The following is a 25,471-nucleotide window of genomic DNA, read 5'->3' on the forward strand; positions in this document are numbered from 1 at the left end:
ATGTGGGGCAACTTCTTCGCCTGTCCATGCCCAGATTCCTAGGCAAGAGCCCTTAGAGATACAAATGATGGCAGCAAACACTCCTCGCCCTTAACTCCCTTGTGTGTTAATGCCACTCTAGGGATTCCCTGGTGGAACAGTGGTTAGGACCCTGCACTTTCACTGTTGGAGGGCCAAGTTCAACCCCTGGTCAGGGAATTAAGAGCCAACAAGCTGCTCAGCACTGGAAAAAAAAAAAAAAAAACCGCTACTCCAGAGGTAATAGATTTGAGAAAGGAACTGAAAGCTAGTCTTTTAAGCTCACATATGTGACAGACTCAGTCAGAAGTCTCCAGCAGAATTGAAAAGCAGGTTACTTCTGGCCATTGAAAAACACAGACTACCCAAGAGGCCCAAATTGACTTGAGCAATGCAACAGCCTTTATTGTTGCAGCAATACTGCTATATATGCCCCATTCCTGGTCAGGGCTACCCCCACACCCCACCCCACGGTCCTTGTCACTGGAATTTTTCGGAGAAGTGGCAGAACTCCTAAGCAGAGCTGGAGGGAGGCAAGTGGGACTGGTGAGTGTTGGGGTCACCTGGGACCAAGGGTTCAATGGGGTCAGGATACCTGAATCCTCTACCCTGATGGGGGCTGAGAACACTTGGATCCTGGGTTCAAAGCTGGGGTAGGGTCTGGAAAAGCCTTGGTTCAGGGTTCAGGATTTGAGAATGCCTTGGTCCCAGACCTCAGCTTTGGGACTGAGCATGGAGGATAGATGGGTCCCAGATTGGGGTTGGGGGTGTGGACCTAGAGTTTGAGGTTGACTATGGTGCTCTGGTCTCCAACTCTCAGTTTTGGGCTGGATGTGTCTCTGGGTCCAAGTTCAGGGCTGGGAAGACTCTGGTTTCCTAAAATGGGAGGTGGGGGTGGGTATGAGGGAATATCCCAGTTTGGGACCTGGGGAAAGGGTTGCAGTTGTCTTTTGAACTGGGTGGGAGGCTCCTATTTTAAGGGTTGGGCAAGGGCTCTGGGTTCGGGCCGGGGTGGGGATGGCATTCTCCACGCCTTTGGGTACAGATCCCAGGCCCCTAGGATCCAGCCTCCTGTTCTTGTCCCAGCGCCTCCAGCAGCAGCCCCATTGGTGTCCGCTTGAGACCAATGCTCTCGATCTTGTTCTCAATCTTGTTCTTGAGGTTGCGCAGGCGCAGTGACGCATGCACCAGGATCACTGTGGGCAATACCGAGAGGAGTGGGGTCAGTGGGATGGGACATCTGCCTTTAGCTAATGGGGGGCCGGAGAAAGGAACTGGAACACCGGCAGACCAATGGAATGGTCGGTAGCCAGGTCGCCTCCGAACCCTGCTAATATGGCGGAATAATACGTTTCACAACAGGGGCGTGGCCAGAAGGGTGCGCAGCAATGGGGACGTGGCCGGCGGAAGGCACTTCATACCAGCAGTGACGCCCAGAAAGGCGGGTAGTAAGAGGGGCGTTCCCAGGGAGGGGCTCAAAGCCAGGGAAGGCGCTTTGTAAGGGAGGGGTGTGGCCTTGCCCGCTGAGTATCCCAGCCCCCTCTCAGCCCAGGAACCGGGGTAGGGCGGGCCTGGCGCCGTTCGCGAGCGCTGGCTGTTTTCCCGGTTATCTCAGGGTAGTGAAGACTCACGAAGCACTGGCCCGGCGATGCTGAGCAGGAAGGTGCCAGCGCCGCCCGCGGCCCAGAGAACGAGGAAGCCGACGGCAAGCACTGCGGCCAGGCAGGCGGCTGGGTGGCTGCGACGGCAGCGGCGCACGGCGGCTCGATTCTCAGCCGCGCACACCAGCATACCAAGGGCCACCGCCACTACCAGCGCGCTTAGGAGGGTGTGCAGCGGGCGCACGTACCTGTGGGGACAATGGAACTAAGCTAGCCCCCGGGCTGGCGGGGAGAGGGCCTCCCAGACCACCGTCCACCAAAGCCTGGATGGGCCCCAAGAGCTCTGGTTTGTTCCCACCTCTACCCCTGCTCTGGATCCTCCCGCTCGGTAAATACTCCCACCTTCCCAAGAAGTCCACCCTCCAGGTCTTCTAACTTCTGGGAGCCCTGGGCTCCCCGCAGAACCCACTCCAGCTGCACCTCCCCATTCCAAGCCTGACCCCAAACCCACTCTTTGCAAAGGCCCAGCCCTTGCAAATTCCTCTTCCAGTCCTATTTCCATACATTTCCCACTCTCCAAGCCCAGAGTCCTTTCCAGACTTCCTTTCCTTGAAATTCCCCCTCCAGGCTCCCATTTCCTACAGATTCCTTCCTCCATCATTGCTAGAACCCCTTCCAGGCTTTCAGTACCACTCTTAACTTCCAATCCTGACCAAGACCTTCCTCCAGGTTCTCCAACTGTCCCTCGTCTCAGGCCTTCATCCTTGGGTCCTTCCTCATAACTCAAGTTTCCCAACTAGTACCTGCTCCTGGAGCATTCCAATTATAGCCAGGTTCCAAGTCCAGATCCTCCACAAGTCCACTCTTCAACTTGACCAAGTCCAGCCCCTGTCTCTGCAGTAAATTGTTCAAGGCCACCTAAAGCTGGTCCCATCACCCCTCAGGCAGTCATGTCCCAATTTTAGGCCCTCCTTATCTTCAGATCCACACTTAACCCTACCCTCGCAGGACCTATTCCAGCCGCCCCTCCCATCCCAACCTGTCCCTAAACCTTTGCAAAGGCCCAGCCCTCTTCGAGGGCTTCTGTCACCCAGTTCCCCCCTCAGTTCCTCATACTACTGAATTCGCCCTTCAAGGTCTTCATCCCTCTAAAAATCCCGCGGGCCCACCCTCCATGCCAGTGGGCATCCCCGGCCAACCGGCGCCTCCCTCCCTCCCTCACCCGGCCAAAGCGAGACCAAGGCCGAAGCAGATAAGGTAGTTGGTTTGGTAGTAGAGGAGGTTGTTGATGACGCGGTGGCACCATCGCTGCGGGTCGCAAGGATCCGGGGCCACCAGACGCGCGGACCCCAAAACGAAGTCGTCCAAGGCGCGTAGCGGTGGCAGCCGCACCTCCGACATCCTGCCTGTCGATGTAGCTGGACCAGAGAAGCGGTCGGACTACAACACCCGTACCACCCCGCGCCAACACGGGGCACACCGGGAAATGAAGTCTGGACCCTTCAGCCGCTACCCGGAAGACCCAGCGGCTGCGCATGTGCACCGATGCACGTGACCGGAAGTGCGGGCAACAAACCGGAACTGTAGGCTGGCAGGGGCTGCCGGGAAATTAAGTCTGCGCCATGGGGCGAGACATTCCCATCCACCCCCACGCGGGGGCGCCACAGGGCCGGTTGAGGGACATGCTGGCTGTTCTGGCACCCAGTAGCCAGACCTTAAAGAACACGCAGAGACTGTCAGAAGGACCTGCGCAAGATGCCACTTCCTTCCCGTCAAGGTCCAAGAGGGTCACACCTTTCAGGAAACTCCTGCAGGGCCTTTTCAGCCTCATCTTCTCTAGGCCCCACTCCCAAGGTCCAGTCATAAATACTATTAAGGGCCTTTTATTATTTATATTCATCACATCAGAGTCTTTTTCTGGGAAGTTTTTTAAAAATCCCCACAGGTTGGATTAGGGCACCCACTCTGGGTCCTTAGCAGTTTTCTTCAGGCTGGGAGCTCCAGGGGGTCCACTGTCTGGGTCCCTGAGTCCCTGGCCTGGCCCTGCAGGCACACAGTCATCAGGAAGTGCTTGGGGCAAAGTGGGCGCCCGCTCCATTAATGCTTCCTGGGTGGCGGCTTCCACAGCACTCCCACCCCCACACGGGCTTTGCAATCTGCCACTGAAGGTCCCTAGCACAACCCACAGGGTGCTTAAAAGTCATCATCATCACAGATGTCAAGGTACACATCAAAAGCCTCTCGGTTGCAGTTTCCATCAGGAGTGAAGACATATTTGTGGAAGGTCCCATCTACACAGATGGCTGGAAGAGAGGGGAGGATTGGAAAAGGTTAGAGGCTGCCAAAGCCACATTCTAATCCTCTCAGGTGTCCCATAGCCTAGGGTCTACCTCCAGGCCTTTGCCCACATCTCTTCTGGGTTGGGAAGATCCCCTGGAGAAGGAAATGGCAACCCACTGCAGTATTCTTGCCTGGAAAATCCCATGGACAGAGGAGCCTGGCAGGCTACAGTCCATGGCGTCGCCAAGAGTCGGACACAACTGAGCGACTTCACTTCACTTCACTGATGATGGAAGTGACCCATCCATTTTTGCTCCCTCAGGCCTCCCATGACCTAAAATTCTTTCAGGTCCAATTTGCAGGCCTCCGCCCATGCAGTACCCCAATCAAGGGCTATTCCTACTCACCAATGACAGAGTTGACATTCTTGGAAGTATTTCGACCAAAAGCACAGATGCAGGCTGACTCAGCAGGCACGGTGAAGCTTGCCAGGCTCCACTGAGAGTCCACATACTGCCCAATCATAGGCCCCACCTTGCCCACGCGAGCCAGCCTGCAGGCAATACTGGCTAAGCTCAGGTGTGGTATATGTGCAGGGGGATGATGGGGGTAAGGCAGGGTAGGGCAGGAGGTACTCACGCAGAACGGCGGTTCAGGCGGGTATCCTTGAGAGCAAAGATATGGACTGTGCCCTTATCACTGGATGCACACAGGAAGGAGGAATCATGGCTAAAGTTGATGCTGAAAGACAGACCAGCAGTGATGCCCACATGTCATGCTGGGCGTGGGGTCAAGAGCCCACCACCCATGCCCTGTGCTTACCAGTAGAGGGTGGCAGGGTCAGTGCCTCGACGCAGTTCCACCAGTTTCTCCTTGGACTGTGTGTCAAAAAGGCGAATAAGTGTGCCCTTCTGAGAGGCCGAGGCCACTACTGTGCCTGGCTGGTTCAGAGACACACACGCCACATCGCTCTGATGTGCATTGATGGTAAACGGAGCAGAGGAAGTACCAGGCTTTGTGCTTGCCAGGTCCTGTGGTAGAAGGAGCAGTTCAGGCTTAGAGCAGGTAGTAAGGAGGTCAGTGGCCAAGAGTCCACAGGGAGAGCCGGTCCACCTACCCATCCCTGCCCACGGGACAGCTCACCACAAGTTGGAGGCTCCCACACTTGTGTCCTGGGAACACTAGCAGCTGTTTCTCCAGGCTGGGACAGAGGTCACAGAGCCCTAAGGTGTGAAGGGGGTGGGCTGGTAAAGAAGACGATGGGGCCAGGCAGGGTCTCAGATGGACAGAGCTGGATAAAGGCTGGACTTCAACCTTCTATGATACATGTTACCCACAGAACCCACAGGGGGCTTGTCCTCAACTGTGCTCCCCACCATCAAGGCAGATTCTCTACCTCCCAATGCATTTGTGGCAGTTCCAGGAGGCCCAGGAGGCCCTGGCATACCTGCAAATGTCCTTACTGAGCCTTTTTGCTCTGTGATCTCAGATAGCCAGGGGTGGGACAGGGCCAAGAGTGGAGAGAGAGAACTGGCTAAGGGATGGGAAAATGGATACACTGGGAGTCTCAGCCCATCAGAGCATCTCTATGCAGACTCCCTCCCTGCCTCTTTCCCAGTGCCTTTGTGCATGTCCCTCTTCCCCATCCACTACCTCCTGCCATTACATCTGCATCTCAGGGTCCTCTCACCCTTGGGGTTGTCCCGGGTGTCAAATTCAAACAGCTTTCGGGGATTGTCAGGGAAGGAGTACACATAGATGCGGTTCTTCAGCACGATCACGATTCTGTGGGCATCACACAACACAGGATGGTCATGAGAGAGGGCAGGGTACCCATGCAGGATGAACCCTCTCTCCTGCTGGGGGGACTTCCTACCTCCCCCACCCCCAGTCCACCTCAGGCTCACTTGTCATGGCGCATGCGCACAGCCAGCACTGGCTTGGTGAAGGTGAACTCCAGCACCAGCTTGTCCTTGGAGTCCTTGCCCTCCCGGGCATCGTCCCAGATCAGCACTGCTTGGCAGGTGGGTGTGTTGTCGGGGCCAAAGTGTAGGGTGAGGGGCAGCCCTGGTGACACAAGACCTACCCCTACTCCCCATGGGACCTCAACCACTTGCTTAACCTTTTGCTAGTACCCCATGTGATCCTCACACAGCATGACCACTTGTGATTCCTCAGGAGACAGGTTCTAGAACTGTTATACTCATTTACAGATGAGGAAGCTGAGGCTCGAAGGGGCTGGCTACCTGGCCAAGGACCTCACAACCCATCAGCAACCAAGCAGGGACTCATATCCAGGCCTGGAACTTCCCATCAGTAACCATATCTGCTTCCAGGGTCCCAGTCTATACACCCCCAGAATATTTCTGTGAGGAATCCTAGGGCTTCTCTTGCCATGCCCCAGTGGGATAAACAAAAACCCTTAAAACAAGATGGTGCTTGAGACTCAAAGCAAGAGTGCAATGGGGAGACTGCCCCAAGATTTTAAAACCTATTGATTGTGTGACCTTGGATAAATCACTTAACCTCCTTGGGCCTCAGTTTCTTCATCTGTAAAAACGGGAATAATGATACTTCCTACCACACATAGTTATTATGAGTATTAAATGAGTTAATACATGTAAAGTGGTTAGGACAGCACCAGGATCACAGCAAGCGCTCTATAGGTAAGGACATGTCATACAGGAGGCATTCAACAAGTGTTTGTTAAATGAAGACAAAACACCAAGCTTCTCAAGCAATGAGATCCAGGACTTGTAAGCCTCACTGTGTGACTCTGAGTTACTCTTCATTTGCCAGTGCCTCTGGGAGGCCAGGATTCTAGGGAGTCTGGGCCAAGGGTGGGATGGGATGAGGACACTTACCTGAGATCTCTGAGAACTTGGGGCTGCTACCACCGCCCACCAGGGCCAGCAGGTTGGAGCGGTGCAGCATTTCCACCAGGCCCATGCTGCCCACCTGCTCATGGTCTGGACAAGGACCAGGGTATCAGTACGGGTGGGTGCCAATTCCCAACCCATCCCTTCTGCCCATTGCACCTCCCCCACCGACAGCTCACCCAGATGCCCCTTCTCCATCAATGGCTCCACGTTGTAGATGCGCACACCTGTCTCCATAGCACAGCAAAAGCAGCCTGGGGATGGGAGGAATCCGGACTGCCTCAAAGGATGCCCAAGTGGGAAGCTAGGGGCTTAACATCCACCTGTGGCCATTCTCTCCCTCCCCCCGCTCCCAAAAGGGCATAGGCACAAGCCTCTCTCACTCTGGTCTTGGTTGAAACGCAGACTGGTCACACCTCGAAGTGGCTGCTGAGTCATGGTCCAGGATTACTTCCCTGGACATAAATGGGGGTAGGGTTGGGAAGAGTCCTTTGGTCTGTTCTCTGAGTCCTAGAACTCCCATCCTCAACTGATTACTTCCTCCTCCTTCCATTCTGCTACCTAACCCCAGCAGTATTGCAGAGAAGACAAAATCAGGGGAAGAATCCTAGGGTCTCCAGTCTAAGCTCCCAAGACCCCAAGGAGCATGGCCAGGAACATTTCCATCTTCTCACACTTGGTTGACCCCAACTCTGTGTGCCTATCCCGACCTCGACCACCCCTGCCCCACCTCCTTACTCCCTGGCCCTGACTGTTTCTCAGGAAATAATGAGGTAGGGGGTATTTCAGTGATGTCTCCTCTTTACCCCCAGCCAATCCTGACCCTAGTGCCCAACATGGCCTGGAACCACCCCATACCCACTTCTCTTCTTACACCTGGACCTAGCACCTAAGTCTGCCTGTCAATAAATGGGAAAGGGAGCTCAAGCACCCACCTCCTTCTGCACCTCCCCGACCTGGCCCTGAGACCTGCTATAGTTGGTCCACCATTCTGAGGAGCTCTCCTTCCATGTCCTTCTACTCCAACCTATTCTATCACTCCCAAGCTCTCACACCTTCTGTCCTCACAGGCTTCCTGAAATACCTCCAGGATCCCATTCCTACCTCCAGACAACCCCTCTCATGACATGCTAACTTCTGCCTCATCATGGACAACCTGGACCTTCCCCCAGATCCCTGTATGCCCTAAAGACACTAGTTCAGAATTCCCTTATCACCCAGATGCCCCACCCCCGGGACACACCCTTCCAAGTGTTCAGCTATCCCTGACTTTGACATGGGTTGGCTGGGACCTACCCTCAGGAATTTCATACCCCTTAAGATCCCTCTTCCAGACTCCCTATCCTCTCCCCAAGACCCTGCCCCAGGGGACCCTACTGCCTCAAGACCCTTGCCCAGGACACAGACTTTCCAAAACTCCTACCTGGGACTACTCAATCCCCCCAGCAAGATACCTGGCCCAGATTCCCCTAATATTCTTGCCCTAGAGTCCCCATATTCCCTTTAAACACCCATCTTCCCCAAATCTTTGCCCAGGCACACCCTCTTCCCACCCTTCAAATGTCCCCCTCACCTCTCCACACCACCTCCACTGGACTGCCTCCTCCACAACAAAGACCCATTCGTTGGAGATTCCCCCACCCAAGAACCCTGCCCAGGGATTCCTCACACATAGCTCTCCCACCCCTTACGTCCACGACCACCCTCATACTCTTCCCAATGCCAGCACCTACTTAAGATGCTTGTCCTAGATACCTTCCATCAACCAGAACTCCTGCTCAAAAGACCCCTTTGTCTCCTAGACCGCAACCAATTTTGGGACCATGCCCCAGATCCCTGCTCCTGCACTGACCTGACCTCTGTGCGTCCCCGATCCCAGCTCCAGTTCTCGGTGCCGCCCGCGGCCCGGCTTTCTGACCTCCCGGGCCTTGACGCCCTGCTCCGGTGTTTACATCAGGCCTCACTTCCGGGGGAGGGAGCCTGTGACCGGAAATGATTCACCCTGCCCAGAAAACGCGGCCAGTCCTGCTAGCCCAGCTTCTGGGTCATTGGAGCAATGAGAGAGAGTGTGGCATCCTCCCAGGAGGGCGCGGGAAGCAGAGGATGCTCAGCCAAGGCATGATTGTCTGAGGGAACCGCGGACGGATGGGCGAGAGAGAGTCTTTCCCTCGCTGAGCGGAAAAGGGCGAAAATTCTTCAATTCGGTCCAGCTCCGACAGCTAGAGGCGTTATCTTCTGGGCTAATAAGACGTGGACCACCGAGGTGGGGAGAGGGACCGCCCCCGTTAGCAATTTGTAGTTCCCGCACACTCCTAGGGAGGGGCGACCCAGGACCCTTGAGGCGGGGGTGGTCCTGGAAGCCTTCAAAGCTGTCTATCCCAATAGCCAGGGGAAACCAGATTGAGATTCCCCATCCCACCCTCGCTTCGTTTTATTCACAAAGTGAAAAAAAATTTTTTTGATGGCAAGATAAATGTTCTCTGGGGGGGGGGGGAGAAACCCCAATTATGTACATAGTGGAAATATTTTTTTATTCAACACGTGAGATGTGGACTCACGTGTAGTTTTGAGAAATAATACAGAGAAATTCTATGTACTTAAACACTTCCCCCTAAAGGTAACATATTATCAAACTATAGTAAAATATTACACTCAGAATATTGATATATTTAATATTGATACAATCCACCCATCATTTACTTTTTTTCAAGTATTGTTTTTTTTTTTTTAGTTCTCCTTTTTAATTTATTTTTTAACTTTACAATATTGTATTGGTTTTGCCATATGTCAACGTGAATCCGCCACAGGTATACACGTGTTCCCTATCCTGAACCCTCCTCCCTCCCCGTATCAAGTATTGTTTTTATACTTTCAAAAGTTACTAATATATAATGGACAGTGGTTTAATGTAGCCTTTTAAATTGATTCATGGTATTCCGTGGAATAAATGTCTAATTGTTCAGCTGTTACCCTACTGATTGGAGAAGGAAATGGCAACCCACTGCAGTACTCTTGCCTGGAAAATCCCATGGAAGGAGGAGCCTGGTAGGCTACAGTCCATGGGGTCGCGAAGAGTTGGACACGACTGAGCGACTTCAATTTTTTTTCCCCTACTGATAGCCATCTAGGTTGTTTGATGGACTGTGTTGACAACATCCACAGGCATGTTTACTTGTGAATTTTGACCCCATATACTACTCTATAGCTTCCCTGGGATCCCTGGGTTGGGAAGATCCTCTGGAGGAGGAAATGGCATCCCACTCCAGTACTCTTGCCTGGAAAATCCCATGGATGGAGGGCCCTGGTAGGCTACAGTCCATGGGGTTGCAAAGAGTTGGACATGACTGAGTGACTTCCTTTTCTTTCTTTCTACTACTCTAGGCATCACTCCACTGTTATGCTCCTCCACAAAGCCAATCTTCTGGCTCTCTTCAGTCTCTACTTTCTCACAACCCAGAGCATATTTAACTTTTTTTTTTAATCTGCTGTGCCATCGGCATATTGCAGGATTTTAGTTCCCTGACCAAGGATTGAACCTAGGCACCAGCAGTGAAAGCTTCAAGTCCTAGCCTGTGGGCCATCAGGGACTTCCTAAGGCATATTTGACTTAATTCACTTTGGCTTCTGTCTCCTAGACTCCCTGTCTCTGAGACCTCTCTTAACCAGATTACTGATGATTAACAATCTTCCCAAACCAGCAGTTACTTCTCTACCCCTTCCTGTGACCACTCAGCATATTCCACAGTTTCTTGCCCTCACTCTCTTGGTTTTCTCCTGTAACTCTACTGCTCCCCTTTCATCATTTCCAAACATTGGTGTATGCTTGGCCATGATCCTGGCCCCCTTACTTTTATAGCCAGTATTTTGTCCCTAGGTGACTTCATCTTGTCTCCTAGCCTTAATTATTGCAAATATTTGTAAGATTCAGTAATTTAGGCCTCTGGCCTAGATGTCACCAGACTCATATATGCTATGGCTTGTTGCACATTTTCACATGGATGTCTCATAAGCCATCTCAGATTTAACCCATCCAAACAGATTTCTTGAATCTCTCTAACTCAAACACCCTCCTGTCACCCACATCTCAACCAATGGCACCATTACACCAAGTTTGTCATGCAAGCCAAAGAGCAGATATATCATGCTTGATTCTCCTTTGTCACTGGCAAATTGTGTTGATACCACTGTCAAAATGGTATCACAGATACAACCCCTGGGATTTCCCTGGTTTGTCCAGTGGATAAGAATCCACCTGCCAATGCAGGGGACATGGGTTCTATTTCTGGTCTGGGAAGATTCCACATGCTGCTGAGCAGCTAAGCCTGTGCACCACAACTCCCAAGTGCTGCAACTACTGAAGCCCGTGCACCTGGAACGAGAAAGCCCACACAGCAACGAAGACCCAGCACAGCCAAAAATAAGTAAATAATAAATAAATATAGCAGTGTGTACACGTCAAAAAAACAAAAAGGCCTGGCACATAGGTCGATTGGAAAAACTCATAATTCACAGGGCATGGAATACACAGGAAGGTTGTGGGGAATAAGTAGCCCTGGACTTAGTACCACTCCATACCCAATTAATCATTAAAGGAAGACAATGAAAAATCAAATTGTTTCCTAGTAACTGTATTTCAGTACAAAGATAAAGAAGATTCATAGGAATAATAATAATAAAACCCTAAAAATAAATAAACCTAATAAGGTAAAATTCACAATGTCTGTTACCCACCCCCCCAAAAAATGACTAGGCATAAAAAGAAAGCAGAGGTACATACTACAACATGGAAGAACCTTGAAAAACATATGCTAAGTGAAAAGAGCCAGTCACAAAGGACCATGTGTTGTATGATCTCATTTGTAGATAATGTCCATAATAGGCAAGTGAAATACAAAGTAGATTAGTGGTTGCCTAAGGCTGGTGGGGTGGGGGATATGACTGGGAGAAAAAAAGGCAATGACTGCTAAGGAGTGTTTGGGGTGCTGAAAATGTTCTAAAACTGATTGTAGTGATGGTTGCACAAGCCTGTAAGTATCATTTAAAAAGAACATTTAACTGTACACTTTAAATCGTGTATTCTGCGGTGTGTCAATTATATCTCAATAAGAATGTTATTTTTTTTAAGCAGAAAAACAGGACCCATAATAATCAGTCAATGGAAATTGACCCAGAAAGGACATACATGTTAGAATTAGGAGAGAATAATGCTAAAAAAAAGTTATTAAAAGCTGCACTCCATATGTTAAAAAAAGTTGATCAGAGACATGGAACGTTCACCCAAAGTAAAAAATACACCTGATGGGATTAATGACTAGACACTGCAGAAGAAAAACATTAATGACTTAAAGTCCTAGCAATAGAAACTAAGAAAATGAAAAAGGGAAAAGGAATCTCCAAAAATAAAAAGAGCATATATGAGCTGTAGAACAATTTTGTGTGACCTAATATGCAGGAAATCGAAACCCCAAAGAAGAGCAGAGGGGACAGAAAAAGTATGTAAAGAATAAAGTCCCCAAGACACATATTAATCAAATTAACAAAGATCAAACACAAAGAACAAATATTAAAAGCAGCAAGGGAAAAACAACAAATAACACACAAGGGGATTCCCATAAGGATAACAGCTGATCTTTCAATAGAAACTCTTCAAGCCAGGAGGGAATGGCAAGACATACTTAAAATGATGAAAGAAAATAACCTACAGCCCAGATTATTGTACCCAGCAAGGATCTCATTCAAGTATGAAGGAGAAATCAAAAGCTTTTCAGACAAGCAAAAGCTGAGAGAATTCTGCACCACCAAACCAGCTCTCCAACAAATACTAAAGGATATTCTCTAGACAGGAAACACAAAAATGGTGTATAAACTCAACCCAAAACAATAAAGTAAATGGCAACGGGATCATACTTATTAGTAATTACCTTAAACGTAAATGGGTTGAATGCCCCAACTAAAAGACAAAGACTGGCTGAATAGATACAAAAACAAGACCCTTACATATGTTGTCTACAAGAGACCCACCTCAAAACAGGGGGACACATACAGACTGAAAGTGAAGGGCTGGAAAAAGATTTTCCATGCAAATTGGGACCAAAAGAAAGCAGGAGTCACAATACTGGGATCAGATAAATTAGACTTTAAAACAAAGGCTGTGAAAAGAGACAAAGAAGGTCACTACATAATGATCAAAGGATCAATCCAAGAAGAAGATATAACAATTATAAATATATATCCACCCAACATGGGAGCACCGCAGTATGTAAGACAAATCCTAACAAGTATGAAAGGAGAAATTAACAATAACACAATAATAGTGGGAGACTTTAATACCCCACTCACACTATGGATAGATCAACTAAACAGAAAATTAACAAGGAAAAAAAAAAAAAAAACATGTATCTATAAAGCTCACTAAAGCAAAGCACAGTAAAATGAGGTATGGCAATAAAAGGCATTAAATTTATCAAATAAAAAATAAATAAAGTGCTGAAAAATTAAAGCTGTCAATTCTGTAATAGATATTCATTGAAAGTATCTTTTGAAATGGGAGGAAAACACCTTCAGAGAAATGAAAGCTAAGGAAGCATGCACGAGCTATAAAAATGATAAAGTCCTTTATGAATGATGATAATATCAAAACAAAACTGGGAAATACAGGAAGGAGTAAAGAGCACTACGAACAGTCAATACATGGATAAACATTAGAAACTATTCTCTTTTCTTAATTTCTTCATGGTAAACTATCAACATTATATTGTGAAATTTTTCAGAAAAAAAAAAAAAAAGAATATGGTATGACATAGTTCTGTCTTAGATATTATGCAAGTGGGATGAATACTGAAAATAACTAAAGTACCTCATGGTAAAAAAAAAAAAAAAATAAAGACAGAGATAAACTATAAAAAAAAAAAAAGAATTTCTACTAAATTAAAAGTTTTTCTTTTCAAAGTTGTGAAATTGCAATGTTGTGGTTAAAATAGACCAAGTCAAAAATTTCATGTCTTCAAATGTAGTGGTAAAGAAAAAAAAAAAAAAAGAATAAAGTCCTAAAATTTTCCAAAATTAATTAAAAATATAACCTCATAGATCCAAGAAATTCAATGAACACCAGCAAAAGATGCATGAAAAATACTACACAGAGGCACACTGTAATAAAATTGCCCCAAACCAATGAAGAGAAAATCTTTATTTTTTCTTCAGGTTTAATTGAGATATAACTGACTTACAGCACTATATGTGGAAAATTCTGAAAGAGATGGGAATACCAGACCACCTGACCTGACTCTTGAGAAACCTGTATGCAGGTCAGGAAGCAACAGTTAGAACTGGACATGGAACAACAGACTGGTTCCAAATAGGAAAAAGAGTACGTCAAGGCTGTATATCATCACCCCACTTATTTAACTTATATGCAGAGTACATCATGAGAAACACTGGGCTGGAAGAAGCACAAGCTAGAATCAAGATTTCCAGGAGAAATATCAATAACCTCAGATATGCAAATGACACCATCCTTATGGCAGAAAGTGAAGAGGAACTAAAAAGCCTCTTGATGAAAGTGAAAGAGGAGTGTGAAAAAGTTGGCTTAAAGCTCAACATTCAGAAAACTAAGATCATGGCATCTGGTCCCATCACTTCATGGCAAATAGATGGGGCAACAGTAGAAACAGTGGCAGACTTTATTTTTCTGAGTTCCAAAATCACTGCAGATGGTGACTGCAGCCATGAAATTAAAAGACGCTTACTCCTTGGAAGGAAAGTTACGACCAACCTAGATAGCATATTGAAAAGCAGAGACATTACTTTGCCAACAAAGGTCCGTTTAGTCAAGGCTATGGTTTTTCCAGTGGTCATATATGGATGTGAGAGTTGGACTGTGAAGAAAGCTGAGCGCTGAAGAATTGATGCTTTTGAACTGTGGTGTTGGAGAAGACTCTTGAGAGTCCCTTGGACTGCAAGGAGATCCAACCAGTCCATCCTGAAGGAGATCAGTCCTGGGTGTTCACTGGAAGGACTGATGTTGAAGATGAAACTCCAATACTTTGGCCACCTGATGCTGGGAAAGATTGAGGGCAGGAGGAGAAGGGAACAACAGAGGATGAGATGGTTGGATGGCATCACCGACTCAATGGACATGGGTTTGGGTGGACTCCAGGAGTTGGTGATGGATAGGGAGGCCTGGCATGCTGTGGTTCATGGGGTCACAAAGAGTCGGACACGACTGAGCTACTGAACTGACAGCACTATATAAGTTTGAAGTGTACAGATAATGACTTGATTTACATACACCGTGAAATGATTATCACAAGTTTAGTGAACATCCATCATTCCATATAAATATAAAATTAAGGAAATAGAAAAAAATTTTCCCTGTGATCCACTTATAATTTACTTTTATATATAACATACAGCAGTGTTCATTATATTTATCATGTTGTACATTACATCCCTAGTACTTATTTATCATATACCTGGAAGTTTGTACCTTTTAAACCATCTTCATCTTATTCCCCCCTTCCCACCCCCATCTCTGAAAAACACAAATTGGATCTCTTTCTATGAGTTTGTTTGTTTGTTTTTGAAGGTGGGGATTGGGGAAGGGGCAGCAAGAAAGACAGTTAGGAGGCTATTTCAGTAAATCAGTGGTTTTTGGTGCCTTATGGCAGAAAGCAAAGAAGAACTAAAGAGCCTCTTGATGAAAGTGAAAGAGGAGAGTAGAAAAGTTGGCTTAAAATTCAACATTCAGAAAACTAAGATCATGGCATCTGGTCCCATCACTTCAAGGCAAATAGATGGGGAAACAATGGAAACAGTGAAAGACTTGATGTTGTTGGGCTCCAAAATCACTGCATATGGTGACTGCAGCCATGAAATTAAAAGATGCCTGCTCCTTGGAAGAAAACCTATGACCACCTAGACAGCATATTAAAAGCAGAGACATTACTTTGCCAACAAAGGTCTGTTTAGTCAAGGCTATGGTTTTTCCAGTGGTCATATATGGATGTGAGAGTTGGACTATAAAGAAAGCTGAGCGCCAAAGAATTGATGCTTTTACAAAGACATCAAACCAGTCCATCCTAAAGGAAATTAGTCCTGAATATTCATTGGAAGGACTGATGCTGAAGCTGAAACTCCAATACTTTGGCCACCTGATGGGAAGAACTGACTCATTGGAAAAGACTCTGATGCTGGGAAAGATTGAAGGTGGGAGGAGAAGGGGATGACAGAGGATGAGATGGTTGGATGACATCACCAACTTGATGGACATGAGTTTGAGTAAGCTCTGGGATTTGGTGATGGACAGGGAAGCCTGGTGTGCTGCAGTCCATGGGGTCACAAAGAGTTGGACATAACTGAGTGACTGAACTGTCCTTCAACACAAGGTTGACTTTCAACAACCTGCCTGATGCTGTTAAAACTTCTGATAGTAGGAGTACCACTGTGTCCCTTCACCTCCTCACCTTTTTGGAGCAAATAGGACTTAGCATCTTATTTGAATTAAGATGTATTCCTAAGTCTTTAATCCTTTTTAGTTTGCTTTTCAAACCAGCAGTCTGATTATTTACTTACTGCTGTATATTAACAGGACAGTCACCAGAGAATGAAGAATGATGCACATGCCTGTCATGCCAAGTTGTCACAAGGAAGGGCGTCAGGATCAAAAAGGACCCACCTGTCATGATTGAGTAATGTCTGGAAAAAATCCAAACTAGGATGAATGCTTAGGCATTCCAGATTTGTGGGAATGAGTTTCAAGTATCTATATCTCAGTCAAAATCTTTCTTAAAACAGAAATCTTGAAATTAAACATGGCTCTGCTCAAACTCAGTTGGGTCAACTTTAATATTAGAATTTCTCCTTGGAACATTTCACCTTCTTTTGTGGATATGACTCAATGAATTAATTTTCTCTTAACACATCCTGGAAAATGGATTGTTTGGCAATTGAGAAATTCGGTTTTGCTCTGATGTTTTGGAAAGTAACATACTAATCCCCTTCATTAACAGCTAATTATTGAACATTTATCCATTCATTTATCCAATGTATACTGAGTGCCTACAACACACCAGGTACCTGTACTAAGTGTTGGAGAATGGAATAATAAACAGAACAATGTCCTTGGAAGAGAAAGGTGGTGAATAAATGGATGAGTAAACATATATTTATATATAAATTAGAGATAAAATGGATTAGGAGATAGGAAGGGTTGCTACCTTATTTGGGATGATCACAGAAACTTCTGTGATATGGTGACATTGGAGCAGAAACCTGAGGGATTGAAGTCTGTGGAAGTTTGGGGGAAGAGCATTCTGGGAGAAGAAACAGCAAAGATATCAGTGCAGCCTGAGCAAGTGAGTCACAGAAGTATGTTGTGGGGGCAGAATATGCAGGGCCTCATCACCATTTTAAGTGCTTTGGCTCCTATTCTGAGTGGGATAGGGAGCCATTTGGAGGGTTTGGGGCAGAGAAGAGAGACATAACCAGACTGGCTTCTGTGTGTGGACCACACAGAAGGCGGGGAGTAAGGGAAGGGGCAGCAAGAAAGACAGTTAGGAGGCTACTTCAGTAAATCACGCAGTGGTTTTTGGTGCCTTTTGGACACTGGGCATTGGAGATGTTTTCTGGAATTATTTTGAAGGTAGAGCTGAAGGACTATGTTGATGGATTAGATACAGGGTGTGTGGATGATAAGAGTTAAGAATGACTCAGAAGGTTTTAGTTAAGCTGAGAGGTGGAGAAGCAGATTAGGAGTTTTGTATTGTTCTTGTGAACTCTGAAATGCTTCTGAAATATCATTTAGAGATGTTAAGTAGGTGATTAGATATGACTAAAGGTCAGGAGTGAGGTACAGGCTGGAGACAACACATTTAGGAGGCATCAGAATATCAAACTCATTTACAGCCAGAGGAAATTACCTAGGAAGTGAAAGTAGGTGAGGTTAGAAGCCTAAGCCCTGGGGCATTTCCAAGGTATAAAAGTCAGTATAATGAGGAGGAACTGGCAAAAGACTGAGTAGGAGCAGCCAGTGTGGCAGGAACGGAACCAAGGAAGGATTTCTGGAAGTCAAGAGCAAAAGCATTTCAAGAAGGGAGTCAAATGTTGCTGAGAGGGAATGATAAGGAGCACTCATGATATGCAGGCACTGGGTGTACAAAGATGAACCAGAATGCCAGGCACATAGTAGGTGTCCATGTACTTTTAATTGTAACAAAATATACATAACAAGGTGCTTCCCTGGGGGCTCAGAAGGTAAAGAATCTGCCTGCAAAGCAGGAAACCCGAGTTCGATCCCTGGTTGGGGAAGATTCCGTGGAGAAGGGAATAGCTGGCTACCCAATCCAGGATTCTTGGCTGGAAAATCTCATGCACAGAGGAGCCTGGTGGGCTACAGTCCATGGGATCAACTGAGCGACTAACACTTTCACTTTTTAATACATAACATAAAATTTACCACCTTAACCATTTTTAAGTATACAGTGCATTAATGTTAAGAATATTTACATTGTTGTGAAACAAATCTTCAGAACTTTTTTATCTTGCAAAACTGAAACTCTAGACTCATTAAACAACATCTCTCCACTCAGCCTCCTGCCCCTCCCCAGTCCCTGGCAACTACCTTTCTACTTTACGTTTCTATGAATTTGACTTCTTTAGATACCTCATATAAGTGGAAACATACAGTATTTGTTTTCTTATGACTGGCTTATTTCACACAACATGATGTTCTCAAGGTTCATTCGTGTTGCAGCATGTGTCAGAATTTTCTTCATTTTAGAGGCTGAATAATATTCTATTGTATGAATATCCCACTTTTTGCTTATCCATTCATTTATTGATGGACACTTGGATTGCTTCCACCTTTTGGCTTTTGTGACTAATGCCGCAATGAACATGGGCATGCAAAGTCTATTTCATACTATGCTTTCAATTATTCTGGATATTTTTCCAGAAGTGGAATTGTTGGATCATATGGTAATTGTTTTTTTTTTTTAATTTGTGGGGAACTGCCATATATTTTTTTCCATAGCAGCTGCACCATTTTATATTCCTACCAAGAGTGCACAACGGTTCTAATTTTCTCATCTGAACCAACACTTCTTCTCTTTTTTTATAGTAACCATCCTAATGAGTGTGAGGCCCAGAGAATTGTCATTCTTGATCTGTATGGCAGTTCCCTGGAAACCTTCATTTACAGGGCTTGTCTTTATTTGACCTGATACAGAGCTCTCTCTGAATCACATCTGCTGAGGTGGTGATAACAGCTGGAATCAACAAGAAGTTGACCAAAAAATCATGAAACACTGGATATGAGATGTCCAGAGGGACCTTTGAAAAACTCTGACATATTTCTGGGAATCCAGAAGGCCAAATGCATGTGCAACTGCAGGACTGAAAGCATGCCCAGGAAAGAGCTAAGGAGACTGTATGCTTTCACCTCTGGGTGATTTGTTTTTTATTGGAGTATAGCTGATTTACAATGTGTATTAGTGTCAGGTGTACAGCAAAGTGAGTCAGTTACCCACTCATTTTCAAATTGTTTTCCCATACTTGTTATTACAGAACATTGAGTAGAATTCCATGTGCTGTACAGTAGGTCCTTATTAGTTATCTATTTTACCAGCAAATTTGGAAAACTCAGCAGTGGCCACAGGACTGGAAAAGGTCAGTTTTCGTTCCAATCCCAAAGAAAGGCAATGCCAAAGAATGCTCAAACTACCGCACAATTGCACTCATCTTACACGCTAGTAAAGTAATGCTCAACATTCTCCAAGCCAGGCTTCAGCAGTATGTGAACCGTGAACTTCCAGATGTTCCAGCTGGTTTTAGAAAAGGCAGAAGAACCAGAGATCAAATTGCCAACATCTGGGGATCATGGAAGAAGAGAGTTCCAGAAAAACATCTATTTCTGCTTTATTGACTATGCCAAAGCCTGTGACTGTGTGGATCACAATAAACTGTGGAAAATTCTTAAAGAGATGGGAATACCAGACCACCTGACCTGACTCTTAAGAAACCTGTATGCAGGTCAGGAAGCAACAGTTAGAACTGGGCACAGAACAACAGACTGGTTCCAAATAGGAAAAGGAATACGTCAGGGCTGTATATCATCACCCTGCTTATTTAACTTATATGCAGAGTACATCATGAGAAACGCTGGGCTGGAAGAAGCACAAGCTGGAATCAAGATCACCGGGAGAAATATCAATAACCTCAGATATGCAGATGACACCACCCTTATGGCAGAAAGTGAAGAGGAACTAAAAAGCCTCTTGATGAAATTGAAAGAGGAGAGTGAAAAAGTTGGCTTAAAGCTCAACATTCAGAAAATGAAGATCATGGCATCTGGTCCCATCACTTCATGGGAAATAGATGGGGAAACAGTGGAAACAGTGTCAGACTTTATTTTTTAGGGCTCCAAAATCACTGCAGATGGTGACTGCAGCCATGAAATTAAAAGATGCTTACTCCTTGGAAGGAACGTTATGACCAACCTAGATAGCATATTCAAAAGCAGAGACATTACTGACAACAAAGGTCCGTCTAGTCAAGGCTATGGTTTTTCCAGTGGTCATGTATGGATGTGAGAGTTGGACTGTGAAGAAAGCTGAGCGCCAAAGAATTGATGCTTTTGAACTGTGGTGTTGGAGAAGACTCTTGAGAGTCCCTTGGACTGCAAGGAGATCCAACCAGTCCATCCTAAAGGAGTTCAGTCCTGGGTGTTCTTTGGAAGGACTGATGCTAAAGCTGAAACTCCAGTACTTTGGCCACCTCATGCGAAGAGTTGACTCATTGGAAAAGACTCTGATGCTGGGAGGGATTGGGGGCAGGAGGAGAAGGGGACGACAGAGGATGAGATGGCTGGATGGCATCACTGACTTGATGGACGTGAGTCTGAGTGAACTCCGGGAGTTGGTGATGGACAGGGAGGCCTGGCGTGCTGCGGTTCATGGGGTCGCAAAGAGTCGGACACGACTGAGCGACTGAACTGAACTGAACTGATGTGGGATCTTAGTTCCCATAGGTTAAATTGAACCTGCGTCTGCCTGCAGTGGAAGGCAGATTTTGAACCAGTAGGCCATCAGGGAAGTCCCTGTATCATATTTTAGATTTCCATGTAAGAGTCACATGTAAGTGATAGCGGGTTTCCCACGTGGCACAGTGGTAAAGAATCTGCCTGCCAATCTAGGAGACACAAGAGAATGCAGGTTTGATCTCTGGGTCAGGAAGACCCCCCTGGAGTAGAAAATAGTAACCTGCTCCAGTATTCTTGCCTGGAAAATTCCATGGGCAGAGGAGCCTGGCGGGCTACAGTCCATGGGGTCACAAAAGAGTTGGACACGACTCAACAACTAACACTTTCACTGCCATATGCAACAATATTAATGGACTTCAAGGACATTTTGCTAAGTGAAATAAGCCAGACACAGAAAGCCAAGTACTACCTGATTCCACTTATAGGAGGTATGTAAAATAGATTTGGGACTTCCCTGGTGGTTCAGTGGTTAAGAATCCACCTTGCAATGCAGAGGACACGGGTTTTTTCCCTGGTCAGGGAACTAAGATCCCACATGCCACAGAGCCACTAAGCCTATGAGCTGTAGGGCCTGTTAGACACAAGACAGCCTGTGTGCTGCAACTACTGAAGCCCAAGCGCCACAACTAGGGAGTCTGGGTGCTACAACGAAAGATCCAGCATGATGCAATGAAGATCTCACGTGCCACAACTAAGACCCAACACAGCCAAATAAATAAATATTAAAAATAAAATAATCAAATTCATAAAATTAGAAGACCAGAATGGTGGTTAACAGGGGCTGGGTAGAGGGGGAAATGGGAAGTTATTAATCAACAGGCATAAAGTTTCAGTTAAGTAAGATTAATAAGCTCTGGAGATTTGCTGTACATTGTACCTGTAACCAACAATAATGTATTATATACTTAAAATTTGTTAAAAGCAGAGATCTTATGTTGAGTGTTTTCATCACAATAGGTCTAAAAAATAAAGCTCTTTGGAAGAAAAAAAAACATGAACTGGTTAATCTATCTTGGAAGCCTTCTCCATTTTGCATTAATGAGTGTCTAGTTGTGACTATGGCCTTTGTCCTAGAGACATTGCCCAAGGTTTGACACTGAAATGGGCCTGCCATTTTCTTTTAAATGCTTTTCAAAATTAATTATTTTTATTTTTGGTTGCACTGGGTCTTCACTGTTGCTAGTGGGCTTTCTCTAGTTGCAGAGAGTAGGGGGCTACTCTCTAGTTCTGGTACGTGGGCTTCTCATTGAGATGGCCTTGCTTGTTGCAGAGCACAGGGTCTGGGCACATGGGCTCAGCAGTTGTGGTCCATGGGCCCTAGAGCATGCCGGCTTTAGTAGTTGAGGCGAGTGGGTTCAGTAGTTTCAACTCAGGTTCCAGAGCATGGGCTCAGTAGTTGTGGCACACAGGCTTGGTGGGCCTGCGGCATGTGGGATCTTCCTGGACCAGGGAACCCATGTCCCCTGCATTTGCAGGGTGGATTCTCACCCACTGTGCCGCAAGGCAAGTCCTGCAGTTTTCTTTTGAAGAGTAGTTTGCAACTGGTGCTTGTACCATAAGCCCCTGGGGGGTTCATTATAACAGAGCGCTGGTTCCCAACTCCAGAAGGTCAAATTCATTAGGTCCAGAAAGGACCTGAGAATTTGTATTTCTGCCCTGTTTACAGGTGATGCTGCTGCTGCTGGTCTGGGGTCCACACTTTGAGAATCACTGCTTGCCTGATACCACAAAGGGGTCCACACTTTGAGAATCACTGCTTGCCTGATACCACAAAGTAATAAAACTCTGCCCCTGGAGAACTGTCCTAACCTCCTCATGGGAACCCTTGATTCAAGATATGGCCAGAGTCCCTAGAAGGACAGGAAGCTGAGACTTGGCTGAGTTTACAAACAGGTTTAGGATTTGCAGGAATTGAACCTGCTTGGTACTAAATGTTTGTTTAATAAATGACAAGTATGTTGGAGAGAGGGAAAAAAAAGCCCTACAGCTAATGGTGTACTTAATGGCATAAGACTGACTACTTTCCCCTCAAAACCCAGAATGAGACACATATATACTCTCACTACTGCTCTTTTACATTGTACTGAAGATTCTAGTCAATGCATAAAAGCACGAAGAAATAAAAGGCATCTGGATTGGAAAGAAATAAACCTGTCTTTATTTGCAGAAACATGATTATCTAGTAGAAAACCCAATGGAATCTATAAAAAAGGTAATAAAATTGTTATTTTAGCATGGTTGGAGGATACACGATCAATGTATGAAAATCAACTGTACTTTGGGACTTCCCTGGCACTCAGTGGTTAAGACTTGGTGCTCCCACTGCAGGGGAACTAAGATCCCACATGCTGCATAGCACAGCCAAAAAAAGAATGTGGAGAACTGGTTTTCAAAAATTATTTATTTGGCTGCATCGGGCCTCAGTTGTGGCATGTGGATCAAACCCAGACCCCCTGCAATGGACCACCAGTGAAGTCCTGGATAACCAATTTCTTTTAAAAGGCACAAAGCCATGCAGTGGAGGACGGATGGTCTTTTCAACAAATGGTTGATACTCATACCCAAAGGAAGGAGCCTGGATTCATACCTCCTACTATACACAATGTGTTAATTGCCCAGTTGTGTCTGACTCCTTGCGACCCCATGGAGTGTAGATCACCAGGCTCCTCTGTCCATGGGGATTCTCCAGGCAAGAATATTGGAGTGGGTGGCCATTCCCTTCTCCAGGGGATCTTCCCGACCCAGGGATCAAACCTGGGTCTCTTGTACTGCAAAAAGTAATTCAAAATGGATTAAAGACCTAAATATATTATCTGAAACTATAAAACTTCTAGAAAACCTGTGTGATCTTGGATTAGGCAAAGATTTCTTAGATAAGACATCAAAAGGACAATCCAAAAAGAACAAATTGATAAATGTGACTACATCAACACTGAACATTTCTGCTTTTCAAAAGCCATTGCTAACTTTCTGCCTCGCCAGCCACTGCAGAGCAGTGGCTGTGGCTCTGCTCTTCCCCATGGCCATTGGCCTCAACAAGGGCCACAAGATGACCAAGAACGTGAGCAAACTGAGGCACAGCCACCTCCTCAGGCGCCTCACCAAGCACACCGAGTTCATGCAGGACATGATCCGGGAGGTGTGCAGCTTCACCCCTTATGAGTGGCGGGCCATGGAGCTGCTCAAGGTCTCCAAGGACAAGCGGGCCCTCAAGTTCACCAAGAAAAGGGTGCGGACATACATCCGTGCCAAGAGGAAGAGAGAGGAGCTGAGCAATGTCCGGGCCACCGTGAGGAAAGTGGCAGCCAAGAAGGACTGAGCCCTTCCCCTCTGTGCACAATAAACATATTCAGGAAAAAAAAAAAAAGACATTGTTAAGAGAACGAACAGACAAGCCATAGACTGCCAAGAAAAATACTTGCAAAGCATATATCTGATAACGTGTCTGTATCCAGAAGATATAAGAACTGCTTTTTGAAAGGTCTATTAATAGGATATGGCAAAAGGGGTGGTGTATCTCTAATCTTCATAAAGATTCTTAAAGCTAGAAAAAATGGAATAGATGAATAATTTGCAAAGAAGAAATAGACACACAGATGTAGAGAACAAATGTTTGGATAACAAGGGGGAAAGAGGGTAGGACAAACTGGAAGCTTGGGATTGACATATTTACACTACTATGAGTAAAATAGATAATAGATATTTACAATACTATGTGTAAAATAGATAACTAATGCAAACCTACTGTACAGCATAGGGAACTCTACTCAATACTCTGTGGTGACCAAAATGGAAGGAAATCCAAAGAAAAAGGGGTGGGATATATGTATATGTGCAACTGATTCACTTTGCTGTACATCAGACTAAAACAACATTGTAAACCAACTATATGCCAATTAAAAAAACATTAAAGCAACCTGGGTCTCCTGCATTGGCAGGTGGATTCTTTTACCACTAGCACCACTTCATATCTTTGCTCAAATGCCACCTTTGTAATAAAACCTTCCCTGATTATCCTATGAATACTGCCCACTCTGGATCCCCTTTACCCTGCTGTACTTTCTCCCTGCATCCTCCTCCATGGTTGTTCACACCTTTTAACATACTGGATAATTCTCATGCTTATTACCTCTCAGCCCCACTGGAATGTCAGCTCCACAAGGGCAAGGATCTGTCTTGTTTTGCTCATGATCCTCAGTAACTAGAATCAAGCCTGGCATAGAATAGGGACTTGATGTTTGTTGAATGAATGATGTACCCTTTATGTATCCCTAGCATGCAGAACAGTACCTGGCATACATAGGGGTTCAATCAGTTCAGTTCAGTCGCTCAGTCGTGTCTGACTCTTTGTGACACCATGAACCACAGCACGCCAGGGCTCCCTGTCCATCACCAACACCCGGAGTCCACCCAAACCCATGTCCATCAAGTCAGTGATGCCATCCAACCATCTCATCATCCTCTATTTTCTCCTTCTCTTCCTGCCCTCAATCTTTCCCAGCATCAATGTCTTTTCAAATGAGTCAGCTCTTTGCATCAGATGGCCAAAGTATTGGAGTTTCAGCTTCAACATCAGTCCTTCCAGTGAACACCCAGGACTGATCTCCTTTAGGATGGACTGGTCGGATCTCCTAGCAGTCCAAGTGACTCTCAAGAGT

At 46.0% G+C, this 25,471-nt stretch overlaps 4 protein-coding genes across 5 annotated transcripts in view; 1 reads left to right on the plus strand and 3 right to left on the minus strand.

The window, feature by feature from the left end:
• Positions 1 to 397: 397 nt before the first annotated feature.
• Positions 398 to 3,142, minus strand: PRAF2 (PRA1 domain family member 2). Its single transcript, XM_005887648.3, has 3 exons — positions 2,842 to 3,142; positions 1,650 to 1,867; positions 398 to 1,214 (listed from the first exon to the last, which is right to left on the minus strand). Exons 1-3 carry the CDS (start codon positions 3,018 to 3,020, stop codon positions 1,075 to 1,077), a joined length of 537 nt encoding a protein of 178 aa, XP_005887710.1. The 5' UTR covers positions 3,021 to 3,142; the 3' UTR covers positions 398 to 1,074.
• A 344-nt stretch (positions 3,143 to 3,486) lies between these two features.
• WDR45 (WD repeat domain 45) lies at positions 3,487 to 8,777 on the minus strand. Of its 2 annotated transcripts, XM_005887647.3 has the most exons (11): positions 8,631 to 8,777; positions 7,162 to 7,233; positions 6,958 to 7,032; positions 6,764 to 6,868; positions 5,807 to 5,912; positions 5,590 to 5,684; positions 5,043 to 5,122; positions 4,722 to 4,930; positions 4,539 to 4,640; positions 4,307 to 4,452; positions 3,487 to 3,922 (listed from the first exon to the last, which is right to left on the minus strand). In XM_005887647.3, exons 2-11 carry the CDS (start codon positions 7,214 to 7,216, stop codon positions 3,813 to 3,815), a joined length of 1,083 nt encoding a protein of 360 aa, XP_005887709.1. In that variant the 5' UTR covers positions 7,217 to 7,233; positions 8,631 to 8,777; the 3' UTR covers positions 3,487 to 3,812. The 2 variants fall into 2 exon arrangements, with proteins under 2 accessions (XP_005887709.1, XP_070221753.1); XM_070365652.1 differs by lacking the exon at positions 4,307 to 4,452.
• A 9,182-nt stretch (positions 8,778 to 17,959) lies between these two features.
• GPKOW (G-patch domain and KOW motifs) overlaps positions 17,960 to 25,471 on the minus strand; it is a 35,327-nt gene continuing 27,815 nt past the window's right edge. Inside the window, exon 14 of the transcript XR_011463153.1 lies at positions 17,960 to 23,581. The gene's annotated coding sequence lies outside the window, so the exon portion shown is untranslated. The remainder of the gene's footprint in view (positions 23,582 to 25,471) is intronic.
• LOC102278274 (uncharacterized) lies at positions 23,480 to 24,481 on the plus strand. Its single transcript, XM_070365418.1, has one exon. It carries the CDS (start codon positions 23,488 to 23,490, stop codon positions 24,130 to 24,132), a length of 645 nt encoding a protein of 214 aa, XP_070221519.1. The 5' UTR covers positions 23,480 to 23,487; the 3' UTR covers positions 24,133 to 24,481.

The sequence above is a fragment of the Bos mutus genome, chromosome X, assembly GCF_027580195.1.
Source record: "Bos mutus isolate GX-2022 chromosome X, NWIPB_WYAK_1.1, whole genome shotgun sequence".
Taxonomy (NCBI): Eukaryota; Metazoa; Chordata; class Mammalia; order Artiodactyla; family Bovidae; genus Bos; species Bos mutus.

What these genes read in the sequence shown, in the direction of transcription:
- PRAF2 (XM_005887648.3), bottom strand. Translation starts at nt 3,020, where the DNA reads ATGTCGGAGGTGCGGCTGCCACCGCTACGCGCCTTGGACGACTTCGTT. An exon ending in CTTGGTCTCGCTTTGGCCGG is followed by an intron (nt 1,868 to 2,841) that starts GTGAGGGAGGGA and finishes TTGTCCCCACAG; the next exon opens with GTACGTGCGCCCGCTGCACA. An exon ending in CATCGCCGGGCCAGTGCTTC is followed by an intron (nt 1,215 to 1,649) that starts GTGAGTCTTCAC and finishes TATTGCCCACAG; the next exon opens with TGATCCTGGTGCATGCGTCA.
- WDR45 (XM_005887647.3), bottom strand. Translation starts at nt 7,216, where the DNA reads ATGACTCAGCAGCCACTTCGAGGTGTGACCAGTCTGCGTTTCAACCAA. An exon ending in GTGGGAGCCTCCAACTTGTG is followed by an intron (nt 4,931 to 5,042) that starts GTGAGCTGTCCC and finishes CTTCTACCACAG; the next exon opens with GACCTGGCAAGCACAAAGCC. An exon ending in CGCCTGAACCGCCGTTCTGC is followed by an intron (nt 4,453 to 4,538) that starts GTGAGTACCTCC and finishes TATTGCCTGCAG; the next exon opens with GCTGGCTCGCGTGGGCAAGG.
- LOC102278274 (XM_070365418.1), top strand. Translation starts at nt 23,488, where the DNA reads ATGGGGATTCTCCAGGCAAGAATATTGGAGTGGGTGGCCATTCCCTTC.